General features: G+C 46.4%; 3 protein-coding genes across 5 annotated transcripts in view; 1 reads left to right on the top strand and 2 right to left on the bottom strand.

The window, feature by feature from the left end:
- Positions 1 to 818, bottom strand: part of LOC133381506 (class I histocompatibility antigen, F10 alpha chain-like) — a 36108-nt gene extending 35290 nt beyond the window's left edge. For 2 of the 3 annotated variants that reach the window (XM_061620683.1, XM_061620684.1), the window contains exons 1-2: positions 561 to 817; positions 114 to 273 (exon numbers count right to left, since the gene is read on the bottom strand). The gene's annotated coding sequence lies outside the window, so the exon portion shown is untranslated. Of the gene's footprint in view, positions 1 to 113; positions 274 to 560 lie in introns of all 3 variants that reach the window. The other variant, XM_061620682.1, reaches the window with a different exon arrangement.
- Positions 819 to 1390: 572 nt separating this feature from the next.
- LOC133378952 (antigen peptide transporter 2-like) overlaps positions 1391 to 26727 on the top strand; it is a 99893-nt gene continuing 74556 nt past the window's right edge. The window contains exons 1-2 of the mRNA XM_061613563.1: positions 1391 to 1408; positions 4387 to 4549. Of these exons, the coding sequence (XP_061469547.1) occupies positions 1391 to 1408; positions 4387 to 4549 (181 nt within the window). The remainder of the gene's footprint in view (positions 1409 to 4386; positions 4550 to 26727) is intronic.
- Positions 5729 to 26727, bottom strand: part of LOC133381502 (major histocompatibility complex class I-related gene protein-like) — a 28201-nt gene continuing 7202 nt past the window's right edge. Inside the window, exons 2-9 of the mRNA XM_061620666.1 lie at positions 24431 to 24706; positions 18399 to 18674; positions 13081 to 13365; positions 12518 to 12601; positions 11953 to 11985; positions 9828 to 9875; positions 9621 to 9654; positions 5729 to 6188 (exon numbers count right to left, since the gene is read on the bottom strand). Of these exons, the coding sequence (XP_061476650.1) occupies positions 9635 to 9654; positions 9828 to 9875; positions 11953 to 11985; positions 12518 to 12601; positions 13081 to 13365; positions 18399 to 18674; positions 24431 to 24706 (1022 nt within the window). The 3' untranslated portion in view covers positions 5729 to 6188; positions 9621 to 9634. The remainder of the gene's footprint in view (positions 6189 to 9620; positions 9655 to 9827; positions 9876 to 11952; positions 11986 to 12517; positions 12602 to 13080; positions 13366 to 18398; positions 18675 to 24430; positions 24707 to 26727) is intronic.

The raw sequence follows: 26727 nt of genomic DNA, 5'->3' as shown, positions 1-26727 counted from the left end.
ATCTCTGGTGTGCTTATATGCACTGTGAGCCGCTTTACATCACTCGAAAATGCTTGGAAGTTGTTTAAAGTTGTTTAAAAACACTATATTAGAAGCTCAACTGGAGTGCATACCGCAGATCAGAAAAGGTACCGCCAGGGCCAAGAAGATGCCAGCATGGTTAACGAGCAAAGTCAAGGATGTCGGGGAATCGACGCTGGCCGCCCAGAGAGCGAGATTCTCCGAGGGGGCGGGAGGAGTCAGGCGGAGCTTGGAGGGATCGGAGGGGACCAGCTGCATTGTGAAATAGAGACGGAATGTTTTTCTGTCACTTAACAGCAACAAAGGGCCTGGGGCGGAGCGCAGGGAGAATCAGATCAACGCTCCAGATCAATATGGAGCATTTCCAGCCGATGGGGACAGCCAGATAGTGGGGCGGAAGCAGACCGAAGAGGGACTGAATTCCGCTCCCCCCTTGTTGCCCCCCAAGTAAATGCGCTGCAAACAGGACCCCGCAATGGGCTGGCTGCAAATTCTGCCCACCCCTCAAATGGGACAGTTTATCCCCCTGATGTACTCACCAGAACAGCCCCCCAGCAGGAAGGCAGCAGCCCCTAGCAGGAGCAAAACGGGCCACTGAAACAGCCCCATCTGGCGCCGGAATACCTCCTCAAACTCACTGCACTCGTGTCTAGAGCCCGGAGCAAAAGCAATCACTGGCCGAACGAGCAGTGTTCCACCAATCGGAAAACGGAGTGCCGACCGGTAGCGGTTGCTAGGCAGACGTCGTGCCGGCGGGCTAAGGGGAAGCTGGAAAATGGAAAGAGAATGTTGGCGGCGCCTTGTCGGCAATCGACGCTGGCCGCCCAGAGAGCGAGATTCTCCGGGGGGGGGGAGGAGTCAGGCGGAGCTTGGAGGGATCGGAGGGGACCAGCTGCATCGCGAAATAGAGACGGAATGTTTTTCTGTCGGCAGGCGGAGTCTCAGCCCTGCCAGCAAAGGGACAGCTTCTGTCCTGGGTGGAGCCCCAAACCCATTCACTTTCCGGCCACCAGCCACCTCCCCACATTATTTGCCCGGGGGAGGGGGGAGGGGAGATACATGCCTCTCATGGTCTTCACCCAGCTGGTTGTAACATTCCCTTGTGACTTCCAGGTTGACTATGATCATCGGCTCATAGTTCTGCAAGTTCTGAGTCCTCCTGTCCCAGCACTGGGGATTGTCCTTCTTCATCCAGGTCACACAGGTCTCTTCCCCCTCGTGTTGCTGTCATAGCGAGTGATGGGCTGGCCATCCACGTAGCCCACCTGAACAAACAGGGGCAGCTCCTGGCTGGGCGCTGAAAACGCCATGTAGAAATAGTTCAGGGAGTGAAAGGAGGCGTCTGAAAGGAAGAGAGGGGCAGAGTTTAATGGCCCTGCAGCTGAAGGTACTCCCTGCAATCCTGTGGTCCAGTAATGTAGTGGCAAATTCAGAAGTGCAGGGTCTCTTCATGATAGTCACAGCCTCACCCCCTTTCACTCATATCCCTGGCGTTCTCCACTACAACGGACATCCCCAGGAGCCAATCTTCATGAAAGGGGAGGCTGTGTGTTAGCTACTGAGAAGAGTCTTCTCAGTGGCTTACACTTCCTTTCACTGATTGGTTCCAGTCAGCACAAAACAACAAGAACTCCTCTCAGTGGCTTACATGCTCCCCTTTCATGTTGATTGGCTCATGCATAGGGACTTGGCTGGGACCCTGCTCTCTGCAACCCCCCATGACCCTGGACCACTATACCCCTGCTGTTCTCGTACAGCAGTCCCCAGTTTAGAGTTCCAAGGCACACTGGGATGGGGGGAGAAAAGAGTCCATGTTGTGCATGTGAGGTGCGGAAGAGAATTTACAGTCCTGTCTATAAACATGGAAGACACACCAGGGAAGGGAAATGGGGGCAAGAGGCCCTCCCAAATTCAAAGGGATGGTAAGAGTAGGGGAGTAAGACAACAGCATGGGTGTAGTGGTCCGGGGTCATAGGGGGTTGTAGAGAGTAAGGGAGGTGGGAATGGCAAATTACAGAAAACAGAAACTCATGCAGGAGAATTAAGAGGCTACTGTAAAAACAATCAGATCCCCAGAGGTCTTAGAATTTTAAAGGAACTGGGCATTTTTCCACTAGATGAGGAATTTAAAAACAATTGGATAGCAATTCTAAACAAATGTTCCATGGGCTTCATGGAACTAGGCCTAACTGAAACCTCCAATTTGGAAAAAGAACAAGACAGAACTTAAGAAGATTCACTAATAGGGAGAAAACCTTGCAGTTTAAGAACATACCTATAGCCCAGAGATATTTCTATCAAACTTTAAAAAGCAGGGATATTGGACAGCTATAGTGAATGCCCTACAAATTTGTCAAAATTCAAACACAATTGGAATTGGTCTTTCATAGTCCAATCCGCTTCCTGTGTAGCTTGGAAGAATTTGGTAACATGTGCCTCTGAGCAAATACCCAAATAAAATAAGTCTAGCTCCTTGATTAAGTATAGTGCACTTTTTAATTTACAAAAAGTGGTGGTATTCAGTGTGAGTCCTACTCAGAGTAGACCCATTGAAATAATAGACATGACTAGCTTTGGTTCATTAATTTTAATGGGTCTGCTCTGAGTAGACTTGAATACTGACCTAATTGCGGTTATCCTCAGCCCTGCGCATGCTTAACCTGACAGTAAGGCCCACTGAACACATTTAGACTTATTTCTGAGTAAACATGCATAGGATTGTGGGGCTAATTGGTGGGAGCCCCGTTACACCCATTTTACAGATAGGGAATTGAGAAGGGGAGAGTGACCTGGCCAAGGTCATTGCAGTGAGTCTGTGGCAGAAGCAGGGGTGTAGTGGTCCAGGGTTGCGGGGGGTCATAGACCTGTTACTTTTTTGGGAGCAGGGTCGCAGCCAGGTCCCTAAGTATGAGCCAATCATCATGAAAGGGAATGTGTTAGCCACAGAGAAGTCCTTGTCCTTTCATTCTGATTGGAACCAATCAGAGTGAAAGGAGCTGAGTCAGCCACTGAGAAGACTCTTCTCAGTAGCTAACTCATAGGTTCCCCTTTCAAGCTGATTAGCTCCTATGGATGTCTATTGTAGTGGAGTGTAGACTTGGGAGACCATACGGAGACCAAGGGAGATGGGAAAGTGGAAAAGGGTTTGTGGCTGTGAGGGGGCTTGGTGTGACTATCATGAAGGGACCCTGCACTTCTGAATTTGCCACTACTGGAGCTTGGCAATCACTCATGACCGAGTAAGATTGTCTTCCAAAATAAAGTCTTTCCATGGGACTTTTGTTATGGAAGATGCCTGTGCATGCTTTTGTTTTACGTGGGGAGATCGGCACACCACGATCAACACACAATCTTGACAGAAAAAGGCTTTGATCCAATGGCATGGGTACCACGACGATTGGAAGTCCTTTATCTGCTGGAGCCATCCACCTTCACAGCCGTTGTAACATGCACATTGTTATCCTCCGCCTGTTCTGCCATTGAGGACATTCTTGGATCGTTCTTTGTCTGGTTCCTCTCCCTTGACCTTACCACCATGGGTGACCCTGCTGGGAGTACATGACTCCCGACAGCATCGCTCGTAGGGTTCATTGGAACACACAAGCCCACTCACCACTGCAAGGTGATGATCCAGCGAGGGGTTGCCACTACACTACCTTTCCATGCACAGAGAGCCAGTGTGGTGTAGTGGTTAAGGTGTTGGACCAGGATTTGAATCCCCACACAGCCATGAAGCTCACTGGGCCAGTCACTGCCTCTCAGCCTGAGGAAGGCAATGTAAACCCCCTCTGAATACCACTTACCATGAAATACCCTGTTCATAGGGTCGCCATAAGTTGGGATCGACTTGAAGGCAGGCCATTTCCATTTTTCCCATGCACTATTTCACTTTGGCTCTTGAGAATGTGCCCTTTCAGTCGGCATTGGGGGTGACTTGGAGGTCACTTGGTGCCCAGGGATCGCTTTAAGACATTCCTTATTTCTCGCGTGCCCCCCTTTACACCTCCTGCTGCTGCTTCATACAATAACATAGGCAAGGGTGGCACAGCCAAGTTATTTATTGGCCCAGGGCAGCAAAATAAGTTGAGATCTGTTATCTTGGAGGTGCAGTGAATGTTGCCAGGACCAAATCACTGTGTTCCAACTGCTTGAAAGCATCTGTCACACACACAGACTGTCTCTCTAAATAAAGCCCAAGAGCCAAATGAGCTCACATTTATCTTGACCAAAGATGATCACATGGATCCAGGCCTACCACGGAAGCAGCACTTACTCACTGTGGCTTTTCTCAGAAGCTGCCCAAGAGCCCTATTCTGCCCCCAACACCAGCCCAGTCCTAGTAGTCATGCCTCATTCTTCCTGTAGGGGGCGCTAGTGGGTCAGCAGCCCATCCTCTTCTCTGGGTCAGTTTGGGACAACATCGCCTACTACGGGATGCAGGATTGCAGCAAGGAAGAGGTGGTCGCTGTGGCAAGAGAAGCCAATGCCTTAAAGTTCATCAAGGAGCTGGAAAGAGGGTTTGCCGCAGGTGGGTGACATCTCTTTGGCACCCCCATCCTGCTCCATCTTGGCAAAACTCCACTCTCCTTCCCTCCCAAAAACAGCTGTCCTGATTCTCCACGCGTGTCCTCTGCCACCCCACATGCCATGAATGGCTGCCATCCACTGAATTCCTCCATCCAGGGACGTTGTGGTGGGGAGACACAAAGTCTTATGCTCAGAATAGTACTAGCACTGTTCTGAAAGGTTGCCACACAGAGGAGGGCCAGGATCTCTTCTCAATCATCCCAGAGGGCAGGGCATGGAATAATGGGGTCAAGTTGCAGGAAACCAGATTTCGGCTTAACATCAGGAAAAACTTAGCAATACAAAAATGGAACTAATCACCTAGGGAGGTGGTGGACTCTCCAACACTGGGGCATTGAAGAGGTAGCTGGACAGGCACCTGTTGGGTATGCTTTAAGTTGGATTCCTGCCTTGAGCAGGGGGTTGGACTCAATGGCCTTCTAGGCCCCTTCCAACCCTATGATTCTATATAGAAGAGAATAAGGAACTAGAGCTGTGAACACAAAAATAAGCTTTGTGAGCCTCAAGGCAATTAAGGGTAGTGGTTACAGGTCTGGACTAGGACCTGGAAAACCCGGGTTCAAATCCCCACTCAGCCATGAAAACTCACTGGATGACCTCAGGCCAGTCACCATCTCTCAGCCTAACCTACCTCACAGGGTTGTTGTGGGGATGAAATGGGGAGGGCGAGGAAGGGGGCAGAAATTTGATTCAGTTGGCATTTAAAGTTGAATCTATCAAGTTTGCCCTGTCCAAAATGAGAACCAAAACAAATGCACACTTCTATGGATTTTGTAGCACAGTTGTCCAGCCAAGTAGTGTATCAAAGATGCATACACTGGGGCAAAGGGTACATAGAAATAAATATGTATGTGAAAATAGCATACAAAATGCATTATATCAGGTGAAATTCATGAGGATTTTTTTTTAAAAAAACACCCTCATTCTGATGTGGAGAATGAGAAACTGAGAGATACCAAAATTGACAGGTTCGCCCATTCTGAGGAGGAGGGAGACCCGTCTACGCCACCTTGAGTTCCTTGGAGGAAAAAATGAAATGGGACAGGATATAAATCTATTTTAAAATAATTTTTTTTTCTAAAAAAAAAATGCATATTCACACCTTATGTTATAATAAAATATGTATTTTATTCTTTGCTATAAATTATATACCGATATTTAATATTAACTATTTTACTAGAAGTAGTTACAAAAAACTCCAAACACCCCCTCAAGTATATATAGTCTTTGTCTTCTTAAGAGCTCTCTCTTACAGAGCTCTATGCAGTTGATCAATTAACTGATCTAAACTCAGAATATCAACATTGATTTAAGATTTCTTTCATCAGGTGAAAGTCCTACAATTATTTCTTCAGGTGCAAATGTGCCCTAGGGGGCAGCAGTCCTGCTAAAAAGCAAATTACATCAAGCCAAGCTCTCTTGAAATCAGAAATGATCCACAGTACATGCTGGTTCCAATCAAGCTGGACAGATAGAAGAAATTCCTGAAGGTTTCAGAATATGGATGGATCCATACTTCCTCTCTCGCCTCTCGCACTGGGAGCCCTGCTGTCTGCGTTGTGCTGACATTGTTGGTCATACTGCAGAGAGAGAGAAACAGGGGGGTTGTTTTGCATGAAGCCAAGATGGTGAACCTGCAAGATTCCAGTTCCCAAAAGAGGCTGGGAAGGAGGGATGGCGTGGTCTCAGTACCTCTCAGCTCAGCTCACAAAACAAAGGATGCAGCCCCAGGAGAGGGAGCCGGCAGAGAGGGAATCACTGGGGGGAGATTTGCTGCAATTCATCCAATTGTGCAGCTTTTAGCTTGGCAGGGTGGGAGAAAGTCCTTGCAATTTTGTGAGCAGAACAGGCACTCCCCACACATACACCCGACCCCAATTACATTGTCACCAGAGTTAATTTGAGTGATGCATTACAGAGCACCCCACAGAATCTAGGTGCTGCTGAAGGATCAGGGGAGGATGAGGATTTGAAAGAGTATACAAGTGAGGGAATGATTCCAGGGCTTGAGGCATAGGATGTTCATTTGCAGGGGGACGCAGTTTCAGCTCTGTTTTGTCCCAGTCTGCATCTGTGTTGGAATTGTTTTTTAAAATGACTTTAAATATTTTTTTAAAGGGGTTTAAGCTGTTTTGTTTCTTTCTTTTTTTTTACAATAATTTTTATTCAAATTTTCATAAAATAAACAAAACAAAATCATAAAACATTCAAAGACAAAAAACAAAACAAAACAAAAATGATTAAACAAAAAAATAAAATGTTGACTTCCCATTTGTCGCAGATCAGTTATAGGTCTACAATATATAACAGTCCTGTCTCTTAAATTATATTATAAAATCACTTTCCTCCAGTAGTTATCTTAATTAATCATCAAATCTCATAAACATTACTTTATTCTTTCCACAAAAAGTCAGAGAGGTTTCAATTCTTTAAGTATATCTATCAATTTTTCTCCAAATAAACATGTTGATTAATCCATCTCGTTAATAATAATAATAATCTTATTGTCATAACCATAGTCCAAATAAACATATCGATTAATCCATCTCATCAAAATCTGTTAGGTCCAATAATTTCAATAGCCATTATTCCATTATCCATATTAATTCCATCTTCCATCTTCAATAGTCCTGTTAAGTCCAGTAATTTCAGTGTCCAATCTTCCATTATCAGTATTCCATAATAATCTTGCTGTCATAGCCATAGTCATATAATAAGAGTCTGATGGGAATTTCCTCTATCCCAAATATTTTCTTGCCATCAATTCTGAATAAGTTGCTGAAATATTGTTGTAAAGTCATATCTCTGTTCTTCTTTTTTACAAAATGCACTGGCTCATCTCTTGAGAGTTTTTCCATTGTCACATGGCTGCAGTTAATTCCATAGATTTTCTCTATATCAAGCTCCATCACGTCATTCCAGTCCAGAAAATTATCCAAGCCATTGATAACTTTATCTCTAATATCTTCATTAATTTCTTCAGAGATAACGTTAAATTCCAAACAGTAGATTTTATTTCTAATATCCATAAACTCCAGATCTTTATCCAATTCCACATTTGTTCCAATCTCCAGGGCTTGTATCTTCCCTTTATTTTTTCTTTTCTCATCTCTGATCTCATTCTCCTCTCTCACAGGATCCCCTATTTCTTTAAGCTCCTGCGTCATTTTGCTCAGTTCAATTTTCAGCTCCTTACTGCCCTGTCGCAGGGTTTGTTTCGTTATCTCAATCTCATCCATTATTTTCTGAAACATAATTACTTCCAGATTCTCAGCCACTTTCTTGATTGCCATTTTTAAAACCATGAAGACAAAACAAAACAAAAATAAAGAAGAACCACTTCTTATTTCAGCAACAATTGGGTTAATATTCCAGGCTTGATGACATCACAGTATAAACAGAGCAGCCTGCCTTATCTCTCTATGTTCAAGAATACAAAACAAATTTAGTTCCCAGCATCAAAACAGTTAGTGGCGTCGTGAAGAAGCAGATTCGTCAAAATAAAATAGACCAAAAAGAGAATAGTCCCAGACAGTATAATGTTCCAAAGTTCATATTTTTTATTTTTTTCTCCTCGGAATAAAAATCCCTCTTCTGTTTATATCTTTAGAATGCACTTCCAGGACAGCTTTTTGCAATAGAAACAGAGATAAGCTGTTAATTTCGTGAATAAGAGAGAAGAGTTATAGCTCACCCAGAAGTTCTTTCAAGCTGATTCATTTGACAAATCTCTTTTTGCTGCAACAATTTAAACCAAGTAAAAAAAAGAATAGAAAGAAGGGTGCTTGCCTGTCCGTTTTCTCTTTGAAGAAAAGATAAACGTGTCGCATTAATCAGATAGAGCTTGTTCGGAAGTCCGTCCGGCATTGCTGGCTGGACCTTTTCTCATAAATTAATGAAATCCAGTCCTCCCAACAAAAACAGGCTTTTGAGGTTGATCTCTACGTTTCTCCCTGCCCGGGAGAAATTTCATCAGTCAAAAAAAAAAAATGTTCTGACTGATTTATATCTGAATAAGCTTCTTCTGAGGCGGGAGCCCGTCTGAAAAGCAGGCACAAGCGAAGTCACCCTTCCCGGAAGTCAAGCTGTTTTGTTTCTAAGATATTGTATAGATGTTTTTAGTGTTTTATCACCTGTTTGCCGCCCTGGGGAGCGCGAGATATAAATTTAGTAAATAACAAAATGTACTTGTGGCTGTAGCTGACCAGCTGTAGCTTCCTGTGGCTGATCCAGCACTCCCATCACCAGGAGATCCTTGAGAGGGGAAGGGGCAACACTGCTTTGGATGCAGGACAATGTCTCTCCCAGCAGGAGGAAGGAAGGGAGGGGGGGCAGCTGAACAACCACGAAAGGGAAGCCCCCTGCAGCCAAGGGCTTCCTGTCCCCACCTGCCCCCTTCCTGCCCCCACTCCCTGCCTCCTTGTCTCGCTGGGAAAGGAGAGCGTCCTGCAGCTGAGGGCTTGAGGTGGAAGCAGAGCCACCTTCTTCTGCCCCAGGAACCTTCTCCCGTAGCAGGGGATGGAGGGGGCAAGGGCAGCACTATCTGTTTGCTGATATGCTGAAGGCGCAAAGCACTGAAAGTCGCTTTCGTCTACATACATCTTCCCCACAGCACCAACACGCCCCCACCCCAATTTATTTATTTATGTATTATACTTGTATAGCGCCCCACAGCCGAAGCTCTCTGGGCAGTTCACAGCAACCAAAAACAAATACAATTTAAAATACATCTTTTAAAAAACAATTTAAAACACCATTTAAAAATTTAAAACAATATAGAACACATGCTAAAATGCCTGGGAGAAGAGGAAAGTTTTGACCTGGCGCCGAAAATATAACAGTGTTGGCGCCAGGCGCACCTCGTCAGGGAGATCATTCCATAAGGCTGTCCTTCAGTTCCCAAAGTGGTCAGCATGAGGACAGGCTGAGAAGGTTTCCTCAAGTGTAATGACTGGAGGCTGGGATCTCCCTCCTGAGGCCTTGTGCTCTCCCTGCCCTTCCCTGCCACTCACCTGCTTTGGGGCTCCTAGACGGTCTGGATGCTCCCTGTGAGGGGGAAAGAACATGGAGTGAGCCTTGCCCTTAACTGTGCAGGTGATTAACAGTTCAGGAGAGGGCTTTGGAGATACAGTGAAGTTGGGAAGATCTCCATTCTTGAGCCTCTTCAGTGAGAGGCAGAACTCCCCCTGCCCTGTGGGATGGGATTCCCGTACACTTACCCTTGCTGGAGTTGTCAGACCCTTGGTTGTCAGACCCTTGGCCACTTGCTGGAAAGGGGAAAAGGAGAACAAGGTCAGCAAAGGGGATGGGACTATATTTTACCATCTCTTCTCTCACTCTCGGACACACCAGGCCCTTTTCTGATCAGCTGAGCATAACCGCTTTAGCTACAGACTAAGCACACCACAAAAACTTACATAGGCAAGAATTATACATATTTAAATCAACACAGAGAAAGGGCCAGGGGTCCCGGGGGCTGCTCCCTCCATCCAGGAAGAAAGAGAGATTCCCCTTCCAGCTGCCCTGCAGTTCCACTCCCCGCCTGCCCCAGGGATACAGGCTGCTCAAAAGCAGCTCTGTCTCTCTCTCTCTGAATGGCTTAACTGCGATCAAGACATGAAAAAGTGTCTTGCTTGCCGCTTCTGTTGCGTACATTGCTGAGTGATTGACACAGCACCGTCACTGTGCCTGGTACGTCACGGAGTTCGACGGGACAGGATCCTGCTTCATGTAGCACAGAAATAAGCCCCATCGGGTTTAATGGGAATTGCTCCCATATAAGAGTGGGCAGCAGAGGGGGCTGACCTGTGGCCCTCTGGATGTGGTTGGGCCCCATTTCCCACCAGTCCCAGCCAGCAAAGTCAAGAGTCAGGAATGATGGGAACTGGAGTCCAACCACATCCGGAGGGCCACAGGTTCCCCACCCCTGGTAAACAGGGAAAGACACTTGTAGGTCTTTCAGGCACTCCTGCTCAGGCTTAGCTACAGGGAATGGCACAGCAGAGCAGGAGTGTGTGGTGGGTGTGTGGCTTTTCCAGAGCAGGAGTGAGGATGTCTCCTACCAGATAACAGACCTTGTCCAGGGTCAGGCCATTGGTCCATCCAGCCCACTAGTGTCTATGGCAGGGTGGCCAACCTGCGGCCCTCCGGATGTTGCTGAACTACAAGGACCACCCCTCATTCCTGAGCACAGAACACATTGGCTTCTGGGGTGATGGGGGTTGGGAGTCCAGCCTCACTCCGAGGGCCACAGATGTCCCCAGCCCTGGAATATGGCAAGGGCTCTGCAGACTCTCAGGCGGGCCTCTTTCCTCCCCCTGTGATGGACATGCTGGGGCTGGAATCTGGGAACCTCTGCTTGCAAAAAGAGCACAGGACACTCGTCTAGCCCTTGCGGGGGCCAAGTGGAGCCTAAAGTGCAGGGGCAATAGCACAGCTCCAGGGACTTTTCTCTGGGGAGGAGTGATGACGTCCTCTGTCAGGGCACCAGGGTAAGTGGCAAACCCCCTTGCTCTGACCACTTGAGACTTTCAAGTTTTACTATTGTGTTTGTGACAGATTAGCAGAGAAGAAGTCAAGAATCAGGAAAATTGCCAAGCAGAGGCTAGGTCCTGCTTTCCTTTTCTCTGATGGGGGTCCTCCTTTATGCCAGCAGTTTCAATGGTAACATTTCTGTGCAAAGTTGTTTGCATTTCTAATTAAAAAGCTAAAGCTTGGAAACCAGCTGGCTGGGGATCTTTTCTTAAAGAGATGGGCGTGTTTTACAAGTTGAACCTCGTACAGTCAGAAGTAAGCACCGTTCAGTTCAGTACAGCTTATTCTCAGATAACCTATACAGAGGATTGCAGTCATATAATTAAAATGCAATACAAATACAAGTAAACCATCAACAGTCAATAAAAACAGATTAATTTCCCCACCCCTGGAAAACAAAAGGCTAATCTACAATTGGTTCCAGGCTGAGTTATAGCAGGGCAGCCTTCCCTGCCCTCCAGATGTCTGAAGAGGCGGTTCGAGGCATGTGGGGCAGCTGGAGTTCTGCTGTCATTGCTTCCAGTGAAGGACAGCTGCAGGATTCCTGTTAATTGCTTTTTAAATGACCTCTCCCTTAATTGCCGCTTAATGTCAGACGCTGTTTCCCTGGATCATGGGAGGGTTTAAGTACTCTCCTCCCTTTTAGATATCTATTTTTCTTTCCACTTTTATAGCAACAGAGTGCTTTTTCATCTCTGGCTTGGACACAGACATCACCCTCAATAAACTAATCCTCTTTTTTCCTTAGTTTCCACTCCAGACCTGCCCACATTGGGGGAAATAACATGCAGAGAAAAAGATCTCACTCACTTGGCACTTCTTTGTATCCTGACTGCCATTTTCCTAAAGACACAGAATCAGAGAGTTAGAACTGAAAGGGATACCACAGAGATCATCCAGCCTTACCCGCTGTGGTCAGGAAGGACCCCTGGCAGATGCTTCTGTCCAGTTCCTAACAGCCTCCAGGGAAGGAAGCCCCACAGGCCCTCCAGGAAACTGGCAGTCATAGAGACTAGGAAGGCTTTCCAAATATCACCCCACCACCTGATTTCCTCCACTGTAACCCCTATTGCCCCTGATTCCTTCTTTTGGAATAGCGCTGGAATAGAACTCAGGTCAGCACCAGGAGAAGCATTCTGGGTGGGTCGGGGTGGCTTTATCTTTATTTTTAGATTTCAACATACTTTGAAGGAATAGAACAGGATGCTACTCGCCAGCTAGAGAGGAGTCAGGCTGACTTTGGATGTAATTACATACTCATGATGAGGGCTGGCAGAAGGGGAACACCACAGCAGTACAGCCCAGAAGGAAGAGCCCTTCCAACAGCCAAATGACCTCCATCCCCCCCCCCCAAATCCACTCACAGTTCACTTACTGTACAACATGATCCCAGCAATTGCAGCTGCTCCCAGCAGGATGGCCCCCAGAACACACCCAATAATGGGTGCTATGTTGGAGGCTAAAGTTGAATTGGGAAAAAAGGAAAACAATTTAAGGAAAAACCAAAGCAGTATTTCCCCATTATGGGTCCACAGTGACAAAAGGACTTCAGAACTCATGAAATTCACATCACACTGTGCTGACACATTACACTTTGAGTAAGTAAAATGTTTACGAACATTCCATGACATTGCATCTATCCAGGCTTACAGGGGAAAAGATGGCAGCCAGTTTCTGCCCGTGACATATAATTTCAGTTTACTGCCTGCAAGAAGCAGGTATTTCACAAAAAAAGGCTGCACCTGTTAAACATGAGGAAATCAAAATCATTTGCTTTCCACCCAATTACACACACAAGAGAATCCACTGGGTTTGTCGATATAAGTGATGATGCTCGCGGGGGCAGGGGGGAGTCTCTGGTTTTGACCCTCCTTCTAGACTCAGAGAAGGTTCACCTCCCAGCATCCATACTTTCCCCTTCCCCCCACTGTCTCTCACCAGGCTCCTCCCAGGCCACATCCAGAGGCTCCTTTAGGCCGTCATGCTCCACATGACACTGATAAAGGTCCCTGTCCTTTGGGTTGATCTGGATGCCAAGCAAGGCATGGTAAGTCCCGTCTGAGTTGGGGGCGACGAGGCCACGGAAAGTATCCTCCTCCCAGACCTCCCCGTCCTTCCTCCAGTTAGCATCGATCTCCTTGGGGTAGAAGCCGTGGGCTCGGCAGATGAGGGTCTCCATGCCATCTGAGTACACCTGGCGCGTCACCTTCACCACTGGTGGCTCTGCCACAAAAAAGCAATATTGAAGTTAACACAGAGACATCCCCAGAGGCAGGCAAGGTGGATACTGTGCTTTTAAGAGCAGAAAAAATACCCCAGGTAGCCATCTAGGCCTTCCCAGTGAGTCAACATCCTACACCCGCAGCATCCCTGAGAGATCTCTTGAAGAAAGCTCCAGGGAACGAGATTCCTCAGCCTCCCTTTGGATGGTTGACTATGACAACTTGTGGTTCTAAGACTTTCCCAGACAGCTGCCTCTGGGCTGAGGGGCCCCATGGCTGAACTTGTTCAGATCCCTCTAAGGGCTCCTCCATGTTGGAAGTGGGGCAAGAGCAACTCCTGTTTTGTTCTTGTGTTTATGCTCCAGAGGGAAGATAGAGCTAGGGTCCTCCAGATGGACAGGCTGGTTTACATTTTACCTGTGATGCTCTGACTGACTTCCTTCTGTCACTAGACTGTGACGTCTTTAGGGAAGCTTACCTGCCCCTCCTCCTTCCGCCCTTTCCCACTCCCTTTGTCCTCCGGCTGTCCGGGACAGAGGAGAAATCCCTTTGTCTCTGCTCTCTCTCCAAGCATGGGGCTGACTCCTGCACCTGGGCGTTATGTCTCCAACTTAGCTTGTTAGTTAGAACTAGCTATGCCCTTTCTATCTACTATGTATTTCTCTAAATAAAGCAGCTTTTCTTATTTTACTGAGTCTCCAGTCTCAGTGATGCTGATGCAGGGTAAAAGGCTGCTTTCTTAGGCAAACACACGCACACGCTGGCACACTCGCATTTCAACATCTGCTGTTCCTCTCTGCTGCTGTGGTGCTGCTTTTAAACGAAATTAAGCAACACAAATACACACAGCGCAACACTCCACACAGTTCTTTTTTTTATTGCGGGTGTCTTCTGCAACATATTCTTGACACAGCAATAGAGCATTAGGAGTGGATTTATACTGTTGTAGTTTGTTCTGCAGTACTTCCCCAATGCTACATTATTGCTGTCCACAGGGGCCAGCCTTGTAGTCAGGGTGGGGCAAATGGGTGCACCGCCCCCTAGAGCTGTGCTTTGCCCACTCCCCCAGATTTTTTTTGGGGGGGGAGGACTGTCTTTTTAATTTGTGACGTGACAGGACAATGACAGCCTCCATTTAAAGAATGACAGCTTGTTTTAAGAATGGGAGCAATGTAAGGATAGGATCCTCTGCGTTCAGGCAGGGTGAGGTGACAGCACAACAAAACCTCATCCGGAAGAGGCCCCAAAATTCTGCTCACTCAAGACTTTCCCTGACTGAGAGGGGAGTTTTCATGATCACAATCACCCTACAGTTCCTTAAGTGATACTAAAAAAACCACCCTGTGTAGTGACTGTCAAGAATAGCAAAGGTTGGGCCCAGGATGACCAAAGTAGAATGGCTCAGCCAAAGGGAATTATGGGGGTTTTGTTGCAAAGATCTTTGGGACACTCTGTGCTGGGAATGTTCAGGCATCTTAGTGCCGGCCAGCTGCAGACAGTTATTCCTAGGGGGAGGCAGCTGAGTCTTATCTGCTTCCTGATATCAGAAATGGAAATGGGCTGCCTTCAAGTCGATCCCAACTTACGGTGACTCTACAAATAGGGTTTTCATGGTAAGCGGTATTCAGAGGGGGTTTACCATTGCCTTCCTCTGAGGATGAGAGGCAGTGACTGGCCCAAGGTCACCCAGGGAGCTTCATGGCTATGTGGGGATTTGAACCCTGGTCTCCCAGGTCGTAGTCCAACACTCTAACCACTGCACCTCAGAGTCATGAGGAAATCAGAGACTGCCCGCTCTGAACTTTCTCACTTGTGTTACCTTCAAAGAAGGTGTCTGGATTAAATTGTTGAAGGGGTGCCTGAATTGGCTAATTGGCCCCCTCCCTGACGCCAGGGGAAACCCATAAGAAGAGGGGTGATTCTTCAGCTAGTTGTTCAGGTTCAGACTTCTCTTCCTGCTCTGCTCCTCTTGACTTACCTAAGGAACCAGGCTTTGATCCTTAGAGTGAGCATCAGCGAGGATAGTCAGCCTTTGTTATGTCACCTGTCTGTTTGAATCTCCCACTGTGTTCTGGGAATGTGTCTATGCCTAACCCTGCCTGGGTGTGTGGCTTTGAAGTAATTTGCATGCTGTTTCTTTTTATATGCACTCCTATATCTTCTTAAATAAGCTACCTGATGTTAATTGGTGTGCATTGCTTTGGAACTTTTGACTCTAGATCCAGTCCTTGACCAGGAAGCTACTGCCTGTCTTTTATGGGGCTCAGGGGCTCAAGGACAAGGAGTGTAACTGCAGCTCTTGTTCCTAACTGCACCCTGGGAAGGTGAATTGCCCAGGAACAGTTGCCCAAAGAGTTGGGGGTTGTTCTCAGAAGCAAAGCACCCCTGGGAGCCTCAGGTTAGGGACTCCGACGGGTCTTTGACAGTCACATGATCCCTGAAGGCTTAAATATCAGAACTATGTATTATGGGCGAGTTAGACTCTACCCCTTGGACTCTGCTCTGCTTTTCAGATTCAGTTTCAGTTGTGTCCCAGTTTGTTTTCCTTGAGTAAGAAGATTTTCTTTATTCTGCAGTTAGGATGAGTAGAGCAGAATTTGGTGCTTATTGTTAAAGGGTGAAATAAAGAAATAACTTAAAGTGATCTGAAAAACATCTACCCTAAGTTACACTTTCCTTGTTTAAAGCACTAACTGTACTCACAATCATAGAAGGTATTTCTTCTTTTTCTTGAGTACATGATAGCAAAGGATGAAAATAGCCCTAGAGGAATAGAAATACTGCTGTGGCACATTAGTTAGCTGGCTGGCTGTCCACCTAGACCAGGGATGGCAAACCTTTGGCACTCCAGATGTTGCTGAACTACAATTCCCATCATCCCCAGCAAGCATGGCCCATGGGCAGGGATGATGGGAGTTGTGGTTCAGCAACATCTGGAGTGCCAAAGGTTCACCACCCCTGACCTAGACTGTAAAATGGAAATGGACTGCCTTCAAGTCAATTCTGACTTATGATGACCCTATGAATGGGGTTTTCATGGTAAGCGGTATTCAGAGGGGGTTTACCATGGCCTTCCTCTGAGGTGGAGAGGCAGTGACTGGCCCAAGGTCACCCAGTGAGCTTCATGGCTGTGTGGGGATTCGAACCCTGGTCTCCCAGGTCATAGTCCAACACTCTAACCACTACAGCACACTGGGTCTCTTATCTAGACTGTAATTTAGACTTAATTTCTAATTTTCCCAATATGTGCAGCTTAGCAGAAGGCTTTTTCAGGGTTTCTGGACAGAAAAATCATCCAAGCAACCAGTAAAAAAAATGGCAATTGCTTAGTTTCCAATCGCTTAGTTAGTCTTTAATATGGCAACCACTTAAAAAGTTTTCCCTTGATTTTTCAGCAGGAAGGAAAAAACAAAGGTCTTTTTTTTAATCTGAAAAGGTTTATTGTGAACCTGCCATTAAGAAAGCTTTCTTGCATATTTATCAAGCATTTTTATAAGTTTATGAAAGGAAGTGCATTACACAGTAAATAGTTCACAAAGTTAAGAACTCAATCTCGATTTCAACAAGACAGTTATGCATATCGTTCTCAACATCACTCTCCCTAAATGATTTGACTATGACTGCATGGTAATGTGCTCTTACTCTGTTTCTAAACTTCTTTTGTATTGGTGTAGTCGTGATACACGATTAAAACTGTTTTTTTGAGAAAACAAGCTCTTCTTATGAAACAAAAACAAATGCCAGCTGTTTAGCTCCTGTAACTACATTTTCTGTTAACTCAGCCTTTCTTTACATTATGCAAGTCAGCACACTCTCTGCATGGAGGAGGAGTGAGGGGGAAGGTCACTGCCCTTTCCTCCCCCTGGCCTGGCTCTCAAATCCTCTGCACTAGTGTATGTGTTTCTTTTGGGGGGAATTGACTAGTGCCATGCACTCCCCCCCCCAATGCCCCACCTAACAAGGAAGGCTGGCTACAGGCCTGGGAGGGGTTATAGCACAACAAAAGCAGGACAAACATCAACCAGAATATTTGTGGCATTAAAAGTTACAGGATTTCAGCTGGAAGTTAAGGAATAGGCACTGATTGGAAATGAAGCTGTGTAACCACCCCAAGACTTTTAAAGGTGCAGTACACAGTATTGAAAGTGGGGTCACATGTGGTACCACCACCCGATAGCATCATGAGCACAAAACAATTGCATCATGAAGGTGCAATAAAATGGACATCTGGAGGAGTTCTCAGTTGAAGGCCATGAACTGAACGCAGCTCAGACTGATGCTGGTTTTACCCTTCAGAGGAGGAAAATCTGCTGGATTTGCTGCTCTGCTCTCCCAAGACTTATCCTCCCTCAATTCCTTCCACATTTCATGTTTTATGAAGTTTAATCTTCATTTTAACGAAGAAAGCAAACAGCCACAGAAGAGACAGCACCAGTTATACTCTGGCCTGTTCTAAAGGGCTTCCTCCTTTTAAGTAGAAAAAGCCTCCCACCTCGCCTCTCATTTCCATTGCAGATCTACCTGGAGCGGAAGCCACTTTGGAGCATACAATTTCAGAGGGATGTGCAGCCATTAAAAGAAAAAAAGTTATGGGGGGGAGGACAGCGATCTCATGCATGATCTCCCAAGGCGGCGGCGGGGGGGGGGGGAATGGACTGAACCACTTCAGCCTGCAAGTTGAGGGAGAACCCTGTTTTTAAATACTCCTCAGCACTTAAAAAAAACCCAGGCACCTTCAAGTAGAAAATGTGTAGGTAAGGATCTCTGTTGCTACTATCCTTGGCTTTTATTTTCTAAAGAAAGCTGAGTGAGAATTCCAAAGAGAATCCTCCCCCCCCCTCACACCTCCAAAGGTGTCCCATGAAGGGCCTGTTCCAGGCTCCCGTCAACTTCCCAGAGCCTGGACTAGCCGCTCAGTCTGGAGGCCAAGGGATGGTCTTTGTGTGTGAATGTGTGAGCCCGTGCAGGGTTGCAATGTGGGGGGTGGACAAGGCCCTCCCCTCTGCCCCCCAACAACCCCTCCCTCCCCCTCACCTGTCCTCTGCAGAACCTCCTTCCCGTAGTGCAGGTAACCCTCCAACCACTCAATGCATTCCTCCTCCAGGGAGGCCTTCCAGCGCTGGGCGTGAACCCTGTGTCTCTCCCACTTCCTCTTGGTCACTTGGGCCTCCGGCTGGGCCGCCGTCCAGCTGAGGGTCTCCTTGTCGAAGCTGATGAAGTCCCTCCCGTCGTAGCTGTGCTGGAGATACCCTCCTTTGCGCCCCTCTGGGCCCACTTCACAGCCGTACATGCACTGCCAGGAGTGAAACCCTGAAGAAGAAACGAGAGAGAGACCGAAGGGGTCAATGGGGGCCTGGGGAGGGAGGATTGGAGCAAGTGGAGGCCACAGCTCCATCCAGCCCCCAAAACGAGGTCGGGGCAAAGACCTTTATTTACCTCAGGCTCAGGGAAGAGGCAGGCGCAGCCCAAGAACATGGCAGTCATGGAAAGATTGAAGCAACATGACAGCATCGCTTGTTGAGAAAGAGCTAAAGACTGTGAAAACATGTTCAGCAATGACCAAACACCCAAATCCTGAGCCCCCAAAGCCCCTCTTTATGTGCCCCCCTTTTCTCTCTGCCCCCTTGATCTGGCTGACACCCCCTACCCCTCACTCACCCTGTTCACTGGTCTCTCCCCCTATGAATAAATCCCAATGGACTCTCCCAACTGCCTGGGGGGGAGGCTCCTGTCAATCAAAAGCAGCCCCTCCCAAAAGCTCTGAGAGGTGCCTGTGATGTTCCTGTATTAATGTAAATATGGTAAGTGCTGTTTGTATAGAAGATACATGGTAAGTGGAATGAAAGAGGAGGGGGGAGTAGATGAGCAGTAGAATGCTGGATGATTGGCTGAGTGTTTGAATGGCTGAGAGTATAAATGGAAGAATGACAGTTGAATCTGGGTGGATGTTAGTAGGTGGAAGAGTTGGTGAATGTGAGGGAAAGAAGGTGTTTGGTAGTGGATGTTAGGAGAGTGTGGAGAAAGAGGGAATTGGAGTTCTAGTTAATAATAAGACAAGTACCACAGGAATAGATGAAACCATATGCTTATGTACCATTATAAAAGTAATCTTGTTATTTCTGATATTTAATAAATACTATTTTGGTTTACCGAAGGCCTGATCCTTGGCTGGGGTTTTCACAGACCAGAAGGGAGGGCAAGGTAATTACCAAGGCTGAAGGGCAACAGTAACGAATGGTGGCAGCGGTGAAGAGAAGAAGAATAACATTACAAGTATCCAGAGCAACCCCGAGTTATATGAGTTATCTATATAGATACAAAGGGGTTGGGAACAGCATAAGCACGCAGTCACAAAAGTAACCAGATAGAGAGAGGCTCAGGCAAAGTCTCTGGGAACATTGGTTATAGGACGTGACTGGTGGTGCTGCCTAGCAGGGGGATTTAGTGAGATCTGTGCTAGAGCGGAGACAGAAACCATAAAAAAGGACAGTCCGGACTGGTGGAGTCCCTGGTGGTGCCTAGTGAAAGGCAGTAGCCACAAGCAGGTAGGAACCTGACAGGGAAAGCCGGGGAAGGACATCACAGTGCCCCCCATCCCTCCTTTGCCATATCAAATCTCCCCCACCCTCTTCTCTTGAAAATGAAATAGACTGTCTTCAAGTCGATTCCAACTTATGGCAACCCAATGAATAGGGTTTTCATGGCAAGCGGTATTCAGAGGGGGTTTACCACTGCCTTCCCGTTACCATTGCCCTCCAGGGAAGGAGCTTCTGCCTTCCTCTTCCTCCTCCTCCATCCCATCCACCATCAAGGATCTGTTCCCTGGAAGGAGGAAAAGCACAGCAGGTTGCCCAGGAGGAAGAAGAGGGCAGCCACAAGTGGGATATGCCCCATTTCAAAATGGCCCCTGTGCTTTCATCAGCATTCAGGTTGCCCTCACCTAAGATGGCTCCCTGCTGCTCCCAGCACCTCCCTGTATACCCTGTATTTCCAGCAAGCAAGTAAAGGCCTAGATATTATAGCTTTATGTTAAGCATAGATTCAGAATATAGTTGCTAGTAAGCCTGAAGGCTTGTATTTCCCTTTTGGGCCCCAGCATTTCATAAGCATCTGAAAGTCTAAGATAGTCAAGGACATGATGACCTGCCCAGTACAAGGTTGGGAATGTACCTTGCTGGTTAGAAATACATCAAAGGGGGCCAATTAGGCATATATCCAAGAATATGTTATAAGTAAGGTGTTTCATAGTTGGCTTAAGCCTAGGTTAGGTCAATAAATCAAGGGACGGCTAATGAGCAGATGCTTAGTATAGACAGTTGGACGAGTCAAAGGACGGTCATGCTCGTTAGCAGAAATGGGGGTGAAGGTATAGTTGACATATAGCTTGCCAAAGAAATGCCAGGGAGTTTCTATATAGTTTTCTAGCAATTAATTGGCTTTGAAGATCAGTGTTACGCTGTAATGTTTGATGTATGAAAAATATCATTTTTGTATGTAACCATGCCAATAATGTATGCAATCATGCTAAAGCCACGTGCTAGCTTCAATACTATAAAAGTGTTGCGTGTGCCCAATGGGGTGTTCAGTCCGAGCCAGCTACTGCAGAGCTGTGCGGCTGTTCCACTTTTATTGGGCTACTTGGCTGAATGCTGTAAGTTACTCAATAAATTTTAACTCTTTGTAAGCAAACCTCTTGTCTGCATCTCATCTCTGGTAATCCAAAACAACCTGGAGGTACACACTCCCTCACCTGAGGGTACAACCACCCAAAATCATATAACAGGCTCCCTCCCTCTTTCCCACATCATCACTAGCATTGTTAACTGTGCAACCATCCAAATCATGTCACAGGCAAAAAAATCTTATTTTTGACAGTATATTTTGAGCATCACATAGAAGACAATTAAGGCTGCAGTCCTTTGCCTATTTACTTAAGAGTAAGCTCCAGCTAACTCAGTTGGACTTGCTTCTGAGTAAAGATGCAGAAGATCAGAGAGTCAAGTTGGTTAAAACTCTGTTCCTGATCTCAGTTTCTGGTCTGCAGCACCAACAGACAACCATACCAGAAAAAAAGGGCCTTATCACAGGAAACAATCCATAATCCCTTCCCTCTGAATTTGCCTATCCCTTTCCTCAGGACTAGAGGCCTCTTCAGTGCCTTGCCTGACATTCTGTGGCAATCAGTTCCACTGGTTTACAGGGCATTATGTGAAGAATGTTTCATTTTGCATGCAGCCTGTCATCATTCAGCCTCAGTTGTACTACTTCCCATCTACTTCTAACTCATTCTGTTTCTGTCTCATTCTTTCAGCTTAAAGGAAAGCCATGGAGCATGCATGCTGGAGGAAGCAGCCTCTCCCTCCCTCGGTGGACTCTGCTGTCCTTGGGAATGTGCATGGGGGGTTGATCTGCCCCCCCCAAAAAAATTTGGCTTTAGTTCCATCTGGAAAGTCAAGACTTCCTCAAGGTGGCCCTCCTGTTGCAAGGATGGCACATTTTCCCAACCACTTAAACAATCATGCAGGAAAAATAATTTCCTGACTGATCCCAAATGTATATTCTGCCTCCTAAAAAAGACATGGTATAGAACTCTAACAACATTCAGTAGGAAAAAAGAGTAATTTGTTGCTCTTCTGCTGTGTCAGTGGCCATCAGGGGCAGATGTGTGCATTTTTGCTGACATGAATATGACCGGCCTGATTCTCTCCTTCCTGCCCACAGCATTTTGAACCTTTTTATTTTTAAATGTAACTGTTTTCTTTTTATATGGAGCCCTTCTCTGGTTTCATTATAAACATTTATTTTTTAAAGAAATGGAAGAGAAGATAGGCACTTGGCCATTTCTCTCTTCATCTCCAGTATGATCGGAGATTGCATTATTGACACCAAAACAGGAATTTGTGGGAGTGTCATCAAAAGACGCCTGTGTGGACTCTCCAGCTGATAATGTAGGAAGTTCCTCAGATACTCTTGTGGGGGATTAATAATCTGTTATGTTTAATGGCTAAATACAGTATAGTTCCTGTCTTGATTATCCTCACAGCAGCCCTACAAGGCAGGTCATAATTGCTACCTTTCTACAGGTGTGGGATTGAGACTCAAACTGAGGCAACCCAGATTCAAATCGATACAGGAATCTGAAGCCACCCTCAGGAAGGCTGACTAAAATTCTTCAGGTAAGTGTGCTCAGTGAATGAAGGATGCAGATGTCTAAATATACATAAACTTATTAAATATGTGCCTAAATTTACTTTGAATGGTGAAAATTAAATGCTGACATAAAGCCAACTTAGCTTTTGAAATGACTCTCCTTTTGTGCTATATGCAGCTAAGCTTTCTGTCACGTGATTTGCTCTTGGAAGGTCAAGCATGTTGTGCCAAGTGGTTGCTCTGAACCACATGCTAAGAAACACTCCTGGGAGATCCTAATTGTTTTGTAACAATCCTCTACAGTCAGGATGTGCAGAAACGGCGAAACAGGGCCAAGGTGGGCTGCAGATGCTCCTGCCTGCCTGGCTGCACCTGGCAGGTCAGTTGGGTCTGGGTGCTTGATGGGTAGTTAGACTCCCCTCGTGCTGACGCTATTTGGGGGTGCATCCTACAGTACATTTCAGAGCTGTTAAAAGTACCAGCGCATGGCTCTATACAAACGTTAGGGGTTTTGTTTTAATGTACTGTACTGAAACATGTTTCGGTGTGATGGCCCAAAGGCCCATTTACACTCCTACACTCCAGGAAGGGGGAGAGAACGTGGGCTGACTTTACGCTCTGGGTAACTTGTAAGAGGGATCTTGGCAGAGGTAAGCCAGTTCCTTACCCATGGGAAAGGCTAAGGGAATGGGTGGCTGCTTCACTATTTAATTGTGTAGTTTGAGCTCCAGCCTCCCCTCTGTCTGGGAGCTGTAGAGACAAAGAAGGAGAGTGGTGCCAGCAGTTAGCGGATAATTTGAGAAGCACAGCAGGCATACCTTAAAAGGTAGTCATGCAAGGAAGGGAGTAGTAAGGAGGCTATCTTGAGTCTCTCCTTCTGTCACATTCATCACTGGAAATGGCCTTGGAGTTAAATTAACTGAAGCCATTAAAGAACATAGGAAGAGTTGGGCAACTGCATCAGGCCAAAGGCCCATCTAATCCAGCATCCTGTTTTCACAGTGGCCAACCAGATGCCTCTTCTGGGAAGCCCACAAGCAGGATTAAAGGTTATGCCAAAATTTCTATAAACTCTTATTTATATAAATAATAGAGAACATGCCAGTATGGAAGCAAAGGATTCTGGGTATCTAAATATTCTTGGTTCTGTTTGTGAATGTGTATAAAAGGTCAGAATGTCTGTATCTAGGAACAAAGTAAACTGCAAACTAGGGAAAACAAGCAAAACAGCAATTAACTGTATGAGCATGTCCTTACCCCTAGAAGTACCAAGAGGGGCAAGCTCTGTCATCTAAGACCAACTTCTTAACAGTTGCCATAGTAACTTACTAATAAGAGAGTGAGGTTCAAAGCAATCCCTTTGTTCTTGCTAAAGCAGGAGGAACAGGTTGCTCCAGGACAAAATGCACTTTGAAAAAAGTTTGCTTGCCTGTCCAAACAGGGGTGTAGACCCACAGCAGGATCACCTCTCAAGGCTTGCTTGTCATTTGCCTCAGGGCCTCCCCCCCCCCGTCCACTTTTCCTTCCAAAAAGAAAAGGAATTAGAAGCCTGAGAAGGCCTGAGAAGACCTGAGACCAGCCTGGCATAGAGAGAATGATCTGCAATGGATACATTTCCTTGGCAGAGTTTGCATGCAGAGTGTGGTACTGGGTGGCTTCCCCCACCCTTGTCACATTCTCCCCCTTCTCCTAGACCCCTTTAGGATTCTGCTTTGGTAAGAAAGGGAGGTGTATCCAACCCACACTGCTCCTCTCACTGTATAATACTGGTTGGAGTGGTGGAGGAAGGAGCTTCTCTCCTAGGTGAATCCCCCCACCCCCTTTTCCTTTCCTCCCACAGCCCCCTCTCCCCATCTCCTGAACAGGGGAGGATGAATGTTGGGGGGATATCTGGGCCTGTCCCATCCTCCACTCACCTCTAGTCTGGTTGAAGCGATTCTGCAGAATTACCAAGTTCACTCTGTACTCTGGCTCTTCTTTTCGCAAGATCTTGGTCTGTCGCTTCCCATAATCGGCTCTCTCCTTCTCCATCTCCTTCATCCAAGAGACTGATGGCAGCACTTTTTTTGTGTTGCTGTCATAGCGACCAATGGGCTGGTCATCCACATACCCCACAGCAGTGAACTGAGGAAGTCCATGGCCAGGCTCTGATACAGCCGTTAAGAATACAAGAAAGGAGTGGGAGGAAGTGCCTGGAAAGGAAGAGAGAGAAAGCGGCAGAGTTAGGAAGGTCTGTAGCTGAGGGCAGTCAGCCTGACTCTGATCCCTGGAAAAATTCTGGAGCAGATTATAAAGCGGTCAATTTTGAAGCACCTTGAAAACAATGCAGTGATTACTAGAATCTAACATGGATTTGTCAAGAAAAAATCCTGCCAGTTTAATCTGCTTTTTTGATCAGGTAACCTCCCTGGTAGACTGTGGGAATGCTGTGGACATAATATATCTCAACTTCAGCAAAGCTTTTGACAAAGTGCCCCATGATATTCTGATTAGCAACAGCAACAAATTTATTGTGCGGTCATAGACCCGTTATACATATAAAAGATTAAAACAACAAAGTGGAATAAAAAACAAAAATTAAAAGATATACAGCAAGTACATCTATCAACCCAGAATGTTAGAAGTATATTTGCTGCGTAGGGATTGGGCCGTGTGGAGGAATTTGGCGACCCCAAGCGAAATTGATTTATCAATGCCACCTAGGAGGAACAGCAGTTTGTCCGGTGTTGAGCCTCCAGACCAGAGCTTGGAAAAGTTACTTTTTTGAACTACAACTTCCATCAGCCCAATCCAGTGGCCATGCTGGCTGGGGCTGATGGGAGTTGTAGTTTAAAAAAGTAACTTTTCCAAGCTCTGCTCCAGACAGGTTTGCAATCAGGGGGTTTAGGAGCTTGACACGTGCAGTGGAATAGAGAGGGCAAGTGAGGAGCACATGAGCCAAAGATTCGATTTCATTAAGTCGACAGGGGCAAAAACGATAGGTTTGCGGGATCCCTGAAAATGACCTTCGAGAAGAGCTGACGTTTAACAATTAAACCTAGCCTTGGTGAAGGCTAATCTGTAACATGGGAGATCTAAGAATTCAAGGTACGGGGCAGGAAAGGGAGAAAAAAACCTCAATCCAGAATGGAGGGGGGAACAGGTTGAAACGGCATTGGCTGTGTCACACTGGAGATCTATGTCCTTTAGTCGAACCTGAGTCAAGTGAGGTTAAAGACTCCATTGGTAGGCCGAGGGAGGAAAATTTATACTGCACCACTTTGGCCCAAGAGCTGCTAAAGCAGTCGGACTGCATGGCAGTAAGGTATCCCAGCGCAGGATTAGTAGAAGCCATCTTGGACCAGAAACACAATGTTCGGGACCAAGAAAGGCATTCTAGGGAGGAAAACCCAGCCTCGAGTCTTAAGACTGCATTAGGGACACAGCGGGGGACACTGAAGATGGAACGGAGAAAGTTGGAAAGTATAGCCTCAATTTTAGAACAGAAATTCGCAATCCATATTGGACTTCCGTAGAGGAGCTGGGGGACAATCTTAGCGATGAAAACTCTAGTAGCAGCATGTATAAATTGCCCACCCTTGGAGAAAAAATAGCGAAGTAGCGCTTTAGCCAAAATCTTGGCCGAGGAGACAGATGTGAGAGGTCCAAGATAGTGAAGAATGAAACGTGATCCCCAAGTACTTATATTCCCTGACTTGGGAGATCTTCTGTCCATTAATTCGCCAGTCTGGGGTAGAAAGCCGAGAGGAAAAAGTCAAAATTTTTGTTTTGGAAAAATTAATGGTCAGAAAGTTTTTATCACAATAGGCCATATAGGCACGGAAAAGCCTTCTAAGGCCTATTCTGGATAAAGACAAAAGAACCGTGTCATCAGCGTAGAGTAATAAAGGGCAGACATGATCTGCTATTTTAGGAGGGTGAAAATTGGCGGAATGGCAATGTAAACCACGGTCATTTAAATAAAGATTAAAAAGGGTGGGGGCCAATATGCAGCCCTGTCTCACCCCTCTGGTAACTGGGATAGGGCTGGTGAGGGAGCCATCAGTTCCACATCGAACCCGAAGAGTGGAAGGTTGGTAGAGTTGAAAAATGAGAAATAGGAGTCTTTTGTCAATGGTTGTTTGGAGAAGCTTTGCCCAAAGCCTGTCTCTGGGGATTGAGTCGAAGGCCGATTTGAGGTCGATAAAGGCCACATAGAGACCGTTCCCTAAGG

The sequence above is a fragment of the Rhineura floridana genome, chromosome 3 (assembly GCF_030035675.1).
Source record: "Rhineura floridana isolate rRhiFlo1 chromosome 3, rRhiFlo1.hap2, whole genome shotgun sequence".
NCBI classification, from domain to species: Eukaryota; Metazoa; Chordata; class Lepidosauria; order Squamata; family Rhineuridae; genus Rhineura; species Rhineura floridana.
This window is presented reverse-complemented; position numbering and strand designations above follow the sequence as displayed.